Genomic DNA, 10,134 nt, shown 5'->3' with positions numbered 1-10,134 from the left:
CGTGGACAACTACAAATACTTAGGTGACTGGTTAGACTGTAAACTCTCCTTCCAGACCCATATCAAACATCTCCAATCCAAAGTTAAATCTAGAATTGGCTTCCTATTTCGCAACAAAGCATCCTTCACTCATGCTGCCAAACATACCCTTGTAAAACTGACCATCCTACCAATCCTCGACTTTGGCGATGTCATTTACAAAATAGCCTCCAATACCCTACTCAACAAATTGGATGCAGTCTATCACAGTGCAATCCGTTTTGTCACCAAAGCCCCATATACTACCCACCATTGCGACCTGTACGCTCTCGCTGGCTGGCCCTCGCTTCATACTCGTCGCCAAACCCACTGGCTCCATGTCATCTACAAGACCCTGCTAGGTAAAGTCCCCCCTTATCTCAGCTCGCTGGTCACCATAGCATCTCCCACCTGTAGTACACGCTCCAGCAGGTATATCTCTCTAGTCACCCCCAAAACCAATTCTTTCTTTGGCCGCCTCTCCTTCCAGTTCTCTGCTGCCAATGACTGGAACAAACTACAAAAATCTCTGAAACTGGAAACACTTATCTCCCTCACTAGCTTTAAGCACCAACTGTCAGAGCAGCTCACAGATTACTGCACCTGTACATAGCCCACCTATAATTTAGCCCAAACAACTACCTCTTTCCCAACTGTATTTAATTTTTATTTATTTATTTATTTTGCTCCTTTGCACCCCATTATTTTTATTCCATTGCAAAACTACCATTCCAGTGTTTTACTTGCTATATTGTATTTACTTTGCCACCATGGCCTTTTTTGCCTTTACCTCCCTTCTCACCTCATTTGCTCACATTGTATATAGACTTGTTTATACTGTATTATTGACTGTATGTTTGTTTTACTCCATGTGTAACTCTGTGTCGTTGTATCTGTCGAACTGCTTTGCTTTATCTTGGCCAGGTCGCAATTGTAAATGAGAACTTGTTCTCAACTTGCCTACCTGGTTAAATAAAGGTAAAATAAATAAATAAATAAATAAATAAAAAGGTACTCTACCTCAGGGGAGCAATACCTTGAGACTACCTTAATCGCGCACCTGCCGTTATTGACAAATAGACACACACCCCCGACCCTCATCTTACCAGACGTGGCTGTTCTGTCCTACCAATGCACAAAAACCCAGCCTGTATTTCCTTCTTTTCTTCATGTGAATGACAGGGATTTTGGCCTTCTCTGGGAGCAACATTATATCCTTTGCGGCCGACTCATTAAAGAAAAAAGTCCAGTTTGAGGTAAGTAATTGCTGTTTTGATATCCAGGAGCTCTTTTCGTCATAATAGACGGTAGCATCAACATTATGTACAAAATATTTTACAAACAATGCAAAACACACAAAATAGCACAATTGGTTAGGAGCCCGTAAAACAGCAGCCATCCACTCTGGCACCATTCTATATACCCCCAAAAAATATTTAAGTAGTACTTCAAAGTATTTTTACTTAAGTAATTTACACCACTGTGAATCTGTGACATGGTACCAATGTGATCAAGTGGTTTGTAACTTTGCTCCACGAGATTGTGTTAGCCCACTGAGCTAAAGCCTTTACTCGGGGCGCCAACGCATCTTTTCAGGTCTCAGGCATGGTTACTCATCAGTGTAGTTCACTGCCCAACTGCCATTACACTTAAATGACTGGATGTGAGCTCCAAATTGGTAGTTTGCACAGATGCTTAGGTGGTGTTATGATCTGATAGACTTTACATTGGCCTATTCTTCTTATTTAACCAACAATGATAACAAAATATGATCCTGATTTTTCTTAATGCTGTTATTAGCATAAAATAATAACTAATAATTATTATTACAAATCAATGTCACTGTCTGAAACAGAGAAATATAATTGTTTTAAATTAAACTCTTGATTTAATTTTCTCACAAGTGATATCATGTTGTTTTGTTATTAGGCTCCTAAAACTCTGCTCTAGCTCTCTCTCTCTTTCTCTCTGACTCGTTGACTCAAGACCTGCCTAATTAAGAGGGCAAGGGGGCTATTGCAGAAGTCAAGGCCAAATAAAAGAATGATGAAAAGAAAGAAGAGATTTTGTTAACAGCTGCGGCCAAGGCAAGGATTGGTCCAAGTTCATGATGTGGGGGTAAATAATGAATAATATTTTAACACCAAGAACTTAAGTGTATCTTGTAAATAAAATACCTAATATTATTTACAACGTTAATGTTGATTTTAAATATTGATGTTATTCCCATAAAGGTTTTCATATTTTAACTAATATGTTCACCCTTTTTCATAATGGTACAGTCCAACAACAGTTGGCCCCCAAAAAGAGTAGGCGACTCTATAAAGACTAGGCGATGCTCAAAAGTTAGTTAGAAAGCAAGCTTGCCGGGATAAATACGCACTGAACAATGGAGCAAACCGAAGTGATGAAACCAGAAACTCTTGATGATCTGATCAAAGTTTTGCATAAAATCTTTGAAAGTGACAATATCAATGTGGAGGAGGTGCAAAATATAATGGAAGCATATGACAGCAATCCACAGGAATGGATGAAATTTGCAAAATTCGACCAGTTCAGGTAAAAATAAACGAATAAATAGGCCTATGTTTATTATTTGGAAAATTATTATTATGGCTCCTGTAGTGTTGAGATTGAGTAGGCCTGTTTAATTTAAAAGATATCCTATGGCCTGATGATAAACGTACTATTTAAAACAAAACAAAATCTGTACACAAATATCACTAATTAGGCTATATGCAGTTATCACCTTATCGTGAAATCCTGCAACGAATAGTATTACAATGAATTGCTAAAACTCCAGTAATTTACTTGAAATTGGTGGGGTGCTGGTGCTAACTTTAACTTCAAAGGTGTAGCACAAATGATCTGCAGGCAAAGGCCCTAAACATATTCAACGCATGACAAAGGCTTCTTTTCAGGGGATTTAACAGCCATTTTATTTACATTTTATTTAACCTTTATTTAACTTAATGTGATGTCTCTCATAATATATGTGCAATTATTGATTGTGTTATATATTATATTGTTAATATAGCCCACATGTTGCATTTTATCTGCAAAACTAATTTGAATAGGCTAAAAAAGCATAATTATATTCAACTTTTGCCATGTAAAAAGGTGTAAGCAATAGATTTAATATTTGTCAGTTATAGCCTAGCATGCATGCTCTCACTTTAAAACGTTCAAAAAAGTTACATTCGAAGATGTTACAACAGAATGAGACTTTCAAAATGAGTTTCATTGTGTGCTTCAACAAAAGAAAACGCTCTATCCACAGTTTTCCCGGCTTGCACCATAAACTGGGAGTTGTTTTGGTTCTTGTGGGGGTAAATCGAGGGTGGGAACCCGTCCGCCAATCAGAATTTAGAGACAGATTCCTTTTGCGTTTGCGGTATGGGGTTGCAGCTGCCACAAGAACACGATTTTCTACGCGCTCAAAAACGTGACTAGTGTACCCATTGACTTTCGTGCAAAACGAGGGAACAACATGTCTGTCTGTGATGGCTCGAATTACTTTATAGACGTAATGCACGTGTTGCTTACGCTATTACGCTATTAAATATAATTTATGATTAGAGACATGAACTGGGCCATATGCGGTTCTATATCATCTGATATTAATACTCCTTTGTCAGTACTCCTAATAAATGTATATAGGTCAATCACTTAAGACTTTGAGAGTAGCATTTATAGGTCTTAATACATAATTGTGGAAATTAGTGGATAAAACAGTGTGGAGCTAAAACATCATTTTTAAGTTTTCTGAATGAGTCACACCACTGAGAACAAAATACATTGCAATCCATCTGTTCAAAACCCTATTCCTCTGGTCTTACTCTTGCGCTAACTGTAACTGTAATGACTGTAGACTCAAGATAATTATGATAATTATGCAAAAGCAGTGGATGTCCTACCTTTGTTCTAGTCAAAATTACGAGTTGACACACACCCCAAAATGTTGGAGTGGTCGTCATTTAAAAAACAGTCACACACCCTATATATGCTCCCAATAATTGAATGGGTAAGCACTACCTTTGTTCTAACCCACACTTCTGTTTGTGTTTTATATTTGTGTTCCAGGTACACAAGGAACCTGGTGGATGAAGGGAATGGAAAGTTCAACCTCATGATACTTTGTTGGGGAGAGGGTCACGGCAGGTAAGACATTTTTTAGAAAACAATGATGCAAGTTATTTGATCTGGGGCAATTAAATCCCTCTACTTCAGAATTAATGTGGTAATTAAGGTGCTATGTCTATACCAGTGTATATATTGGCAGTGTCATAAATATTGACAGAACCAGTGTAATTACAATATATGACTTGTCAGATAGAACACTAGTATAGGTCTAGTGAAATGAAGAAACGGGCTCCAGGTAGAAAGTGTATGGAGATAACAAAGTCCAATGTTCTTGTGAAAGTTAACGTTATGCAAGTTTCATAAAGATAAATACATTTGTGGTAACCATATAATAAATTGCCCTTTTGAAACTTAACAGATATGAACAATTGGTCACGTTGCTTGAGGCACAATGAAAGGAATACTATATCAGATTGTAGCTAATATAGTTTGAGGAGTTAAGTTATACTTTTTGTCAGTAGATGTGTAATATCCAACACAAAAGGCAGAGAGTTTCTCTTTAAACAGGACTTAGAACTAATGGTGGTGGACATACATGTAACCACATGTTTGATTGCTGAGCCCCACATAACACTGTTCTGGCACATTCTAAGACTGTCTGTTTTCCACCACTTGCAGCAGTATCCATGACCACACAGACTCCCACTGTTTCATGAAGTTGCTGCAAGGCCAGCTGAAGGAGACGCTTTTTGAATGGCCCGATAAAAAAACATGCAACATGGTTCAGAAATCTCAGAGAATCCTGCAAACAAACCAGTGTGCCTACATCAATGGTAAGACAGTTTACAGTTTATCAATGGTAAGACAGTTTAGTATTTCTCAACATTGTGTGTCAGACAACATGAGGAGGCATTTGTTCATATGATTTACATAATATATAATATCATCATCATAATATCATCACGGTCTGATGAAAATGTCGTAATGCAATTTCTCAAATTATTTTTTAAAATATTTTTGGGGGTTTATTGAACGCAGCAACTTCCCTCGATGTACTCTGAACATTTCATGACCCTAGGACCAAGAACATTTATAAAAATAGCTTCTAAAGTGTCATAATTGTATGTTTGTTAATAGGAAAATATGGTAAAGTTTCATCAGTATATCTTTATAAACATTCACTTACTGAATATCTTCACTTTCATTTATTTGATTCTGAAATCTGGTTGTATATGTTAAAAAAGGTTGGTACGTATTATACAAATTCTTAATGTATACTCTGGGACTCTATGGGATTTGTTTGGTCTATGTGCTGTGTTTGGTGTGAAATTACCATAAGCGGAACTCACAGCTATGTGATACATGAATGTAGAGGTCGGCCGATTATGATTTCTCAACCCCGATACCAATACCGATTATTGGAGGGCTAAAAAAAAGCCGGTACCGATTAATCGGCCAATTTTTATATATATTTGTAATAATGACAATTACAACAATACTGAATGAACATTTAACATTTTTATTTTAACTTGATATAATACAGAAATAACATCTATTTAGTCTCAAATGAAACATGCTGAATTTGGTTTAAATAATGCTAAAACACAGTGTTGAAGAAGAAAGTAAATGTGAAATATGTGCCATGTAAAAAAAGCTAATGTTTAAGTTCCTTGCTCAGAACATATGAAAGCTGGTGGTTCAATATTCCCAGTTCTTCAATATTCCCAGTTAAGAAGTTTTAGGTTGTAGTTATTATAGGAATTATGACGCGTCGACTATTTCTCTCTATACCATTTGTATTTCATATACCTTACACTATTGGATGTTCTAATAGGCACTTTAGTATTGCCAGCCTAATCTCAGGAGTTGATAGGCTTGAAGTCATAAACAGCGCTGTGTTTCAAGCATTGCTAAGAGCTGCTGGCAAACGCAGAAAAGTTTGAATGATTGCTTATGAGCCTGCTGCTGCCTACCACCGCTCAGACAGACTGCTCTATCAAAAATCAAATCATAGACTTAATTATAATATAATAATCACAGAAATACGAGCCTTTGGTCATTAATATGGTCAAATCCGGAAACTATAATTTCGAAAACAAAACGTTTATTCTTTCAGTGAAATATGGAACCGTTCCGTATTTTATCTAAATATTTGTGTTACATTGTACAACTTTCAATGTTATGTCATAATTATGTAAAATTCTGGCAAATTAGTTCGCAATGTGCCAAGCGGCCCAAACTGTTTGCATATACCCTGATTCTGCGTGCAATGATCGCAAGAGAAGTGACACAATTTGCCTAGTTAATATTGCCTGCTAACATTAATTCATTTTAACTAAATATGCAGGTTAAAAAAATATACTTCTGTGTATTGATTTTAATAAAGGCATTGATGTTTAAGGTTAGGTACTTTCGTGCAACGATTGTGCTTTTTTCACGAATGCGCTTTTGTTAAATCATCACCGGTTTGAAAAGAAGACTGTGATTCGATGATAAATTAACAGGCACCGCATTGATTATATGCAATGCAGGACAAGCTAGTTAAGCTAGTTAACCATATGTAGTTAACTAGTGATTATGTGGAGATTGATTGGTTTTTATAAGATAAGTTTAATGCTAGCTAGCAACTTACCTTGGCTCCTTGCTGCACTCGCATAACAGGTGGTCAGCCTGCCACGCAGTTCCCTCGTGGAAAGCAATGTAATCGGCATCCAAAAATGACGATTACCGATTGTTATGAAAACTTGAAATCGGCCCTAATTAATCGGCCATGCCGATTAATCGGTCGACCTCTACGTGAATGTTTCACATTCTGGTTCCATATCTTATAAATGTGTGATGTTTACCTGTTTTAGATTCCTTTGGGCTGCACAGAGTAGAGAACGCCAGTCACACAGAATGTTCGGCCAGTTTGCACCTGTACAGTCCCCCCTTCAAGACCTGCCAGACCTTTGACCAGCGGACTGGACACAAGAACACTGTCAAGATGACGTTCTGGAGCAAATTTGGAGAGAGGACTCCATTTGTAAGACTTCTTTCAGAAATTGACCAAACACAGAACCATAGATGTATAGCTTATCATAGCCATATCATTACCTGCTCTTCTGACTGCAATTTTGGCTTATTAAGTGTTAACACCCTAGATATTATCTCCAATCGCTGAGGTAAAGTTGTACAACTTTCTTTTACCTAAGCGGATAAGTGCAGGAGAGTGATGCAATTTATGAACGTATTGGTGAAAGGTGCCATAAATTTGTTTATATTATTCAAGTGGCTTGCTGTTGAAAGTCTACAGAGTACCGTCAGGCATTATATTTCATTTGATTGTCCCAGAACTTTATTGAAACAACCTGTTGTTGTCCCATGAATTACACATGGATGTCTTTGAAAAAAAGTCCTGAAAATGGCTGGCGGCTTATCTTAGGTAGTTAAGATGGAATTACAAAAACAACATTTTTTGAAAGCTGTAAAAACTTGATGGTGTGTGGACCTTCATTAACTAACAGCATTGTTGTAAAAAGTATTGTTCAACTTGACTGAGTGTTGTAAAAGTTCATTTTTGGTGACTATAGGATAATAAGATGATATGTGTTTTGGTATCTAAACATCATGACAACACACCTGGTTTGTGAGCGCTTCACACTATTCTGTAAAACGTATCTATTCCGTTGCCTGCAGACACATCCGTACTGTTAAGGCTGCATTTACGTTTCCTTCCAAATGTTTACAGATGTTTAATTACACAGGAAGTCTTAAGTCGTTTCCACCCATTTAAATAACAGTACAATCAACAATTCAGTGACACTCCCCTAGTATTTTAAAATACATTTACTGCATTTTCTATGCGTTTACGTTTATTATTTCAAAGTTAGTTTAAGAATTTCAGGATTCTGTTTCCACAGGCCGCCAGATGTGTAACAGAAAGACTGTATTCCAGACAGTAAAATATTTTAATCTATAGGGCAGGTTGGAGTCTGCTTTTAATGTTCAGGCTAGCTGTTTGCTGTTACGCTAGAACAGAACCAGACTAGTTCTGCTTGGGGTTTGCCAACAGCGGAGAGCTTATCTAAAATCCACAAATTGCACAAGTTTACCTTGACCAAACCACTGTCTGGCCAGCACTATTACAACATCGCTTGCATATAGGATAAGATAAGAGTATGGGCACACAATGATCTACTACCACTTACCTTACCACCTCTCCCCTCAATGAATTGACAAAATAAATGCTTATTCAGGTTTCAAATATTGGTTTAGTGCTGGATTCCTCTCATATTTCTCCTTTGATGCATATCATGATGCTTCGGGCTATTGTCTAACTTACTGCTCATTTGTCTTTTACAGGAAACCACAGTCTCACAAGAAAATAACTAAGAAGCTGAAGACATTTGCGTTTGGAATGACAATGTTGTAAATTCAGTCAACATGACACGACAAAGAAGCAAAATGCGGACCTACAACTAAACAACCGTTTATATTGGAGCGGACATTTCAAAAGGACATGTGGGTAGTTAGAATGGCTTTATCACTGCCCAGTGTGAGCTTGGCAAAAACTGATGAGCACAGGATGAATGCATGAATAGGCTCAACCATGGATTGAATCTGCTCTTTGTTTGGTAGGCCTGAGGAGACCCCTTCCCAATAACAGCATTCCTATGTGTCTATGACCTCTGTAACCACACTTTTGGACTGTTACGGCGGACGGTTGAAGTGTATAATGTATGAGTGGAAATAGGTTGTCTATTCAATCACATAAAGTGATGATCTAAAATCATTCTGTGATCAACAGTTTTACACTCAATGGAGCACTTTTACTGCGGTATAGATTTTTACACAAAATGATCTTAACACTTGTCAAAATAGTGATGTAACATGAAATAGTTTGTAAAGTCAAATTAGAGCATTTGGCAAAGGTAAAGCTTTATAAATGTATTGGAAAATACGATGCCTGTAATTTATATTTGCTGTGTTCAGTTTTTGGGGATGAGAAGGGGTGATAATTGGTATTAGCTATTTCAGTGTCATTCTTGAATGTGTTTCATTGGTTTTCAGCCTATGTATTAGGAGACCAGTCAAGGAGAGTCTGGACTTTAGGGGCAGGGTTGTATTATAATAAAGACAATGTTCTCACTTTTTCTCAGGATTTTGCCTGTTGTTTTAATTGTAGATGTATTTATATAGTTTACAACATAGTGCCACAATAGCATTGTCGGTTAAAGAGATTCTACAGTACTTTTGTATACTTTTTAGCCAATAGTTCTGAAAGTAGAGCTCACGAGCCAAAAGTGGTCCCCGGAAATTGTGTACTATTTCACATGTGCAGATATGTGCACCACGTCATTGCTCTCGCTCTGCTGTGTGTGCAACTTGCTGGCTGTCACTCAAATGGCGAGGGGCTGAAGCTCATTGGCAATAACTCGAATTGCTAGGGGGCTGGCCCATGGGGAAAATGTTGGGATTTCGTAGCTAATTGAGGTCAGACAGTAATTCTGCTCATAGATTATGCTTGTATGAACTAAACATTGACACATCCAGCCCAAATCTGGAGGCTTAAATAATTAGTAGTTGCCAAAATTACACAACTTTAAAATGCATGAAAGAAGATATTGTGAATGATAAGCCTTGCTTTGACTGTTGACCATTAAACATTACATATGTCATGAGAAATTGTTGTGTGTGTGTTTATTTTATCAATCTGTACTCTCCAACAAACAAAATGTTTTTGACGTTACTGATATAAAACCCACTTACATTATATATATGGATATAAGTTCTCACTTAACAAATGTTTGCATGTGTCGTACATTTGTTCTTGAAACAATCTTTTATGAATGTGTTAATCTGAATTTGTCCCAGTATTGAATGTGATAAAGTCTTGTCCTGGTATATGCTACACTGATTAAGTGTTTGATGATAAGAGTCCAGTTTTAATGAGGTGAATTAATAAGGCAATTGTAACTGAGATAGGAGGAACACTTTAAATGTACCGTAGTTTGTGTTCCTTGTGTGCCTAATGACATTTGAATGAAACTT

General features: G+C 37.1%; 1 protein-coding gene across 1 annotated transcript; it reads left to right on the top strand.

Moving 5' to 3' along the window:
* The first annotated feature begins 2,362 nt into the window (after positions 1-2,362).
* On the top strand, positions 2,363-9,768 carry LOC112263417 (cysteine dioxygenase type 1). The gene is made up of 5 exons (XM_024439597.2): positions 2,363-2,577; positions 4,102-4,179; positions 4,780-4,934; positions 6,957-7,126; positions 8,446-9,768. Exons 1-5 carry the CDS (start codon positions 2,408-2,410, stop codon positions 8,473-8,475), a joined length of 603 nt encoding a protein of 200 aa, XP_024295365.1. The 5' UTR covers positions 2,363-2,407; the 3' UTR covers positions 8,476-9,768.
* The last annotated feature ends 366 nt before the right edge of the window (positions 9,769-10,134 follow it).

The sequence above is a fragment of the Oncorhynchus tshawytscha genome, linkage group LG12 (genome assembly GCF_018296145.1).
Source record: "Oncorhynchus tshawytscha isolate Ot180627B linkage group LG12, Otsh_v2.0, whole genome shotgun sequence".
NCBI lineage: Eukaryota > Metazoa > Chordata > Actinopteri > Salmoniformes > Salmonidae > Oncorhynchus > Oncorhynchus tshawytscha.
Note: the sequence above shows the minus strand (reverse complement) of the source record. Positions and strands in the feature narration are given on the sequence as shown.

What these genes read in the sequence shown, in the direction of transcription:
- LOC112263417 (XM_024439597.2), top strand. Translation starts at nt 2,408, where the DNA reads ATGGAGCAAACCGAAGTGATGAAACCAGAAACTCTTGATGATCTGATC. An exon ending in TGGGGAGAGGGTCACGGCAG is followed by an intron (nt 4,180 to 4,779) that starts GTAAGACATTTT and finishes CACCACTTGCAG; the next exon opens with CAGTATCCATGACCACACAG. An exon ending in CCAGTGTGCCTACATCAATG is followed by an intron (nt 4,935 to 6,956) that starts GTAAGACAGTTT and finishes TACCTGTTTTAG; the next exon opens with ATTCCTTTGGGCTGCACAGA.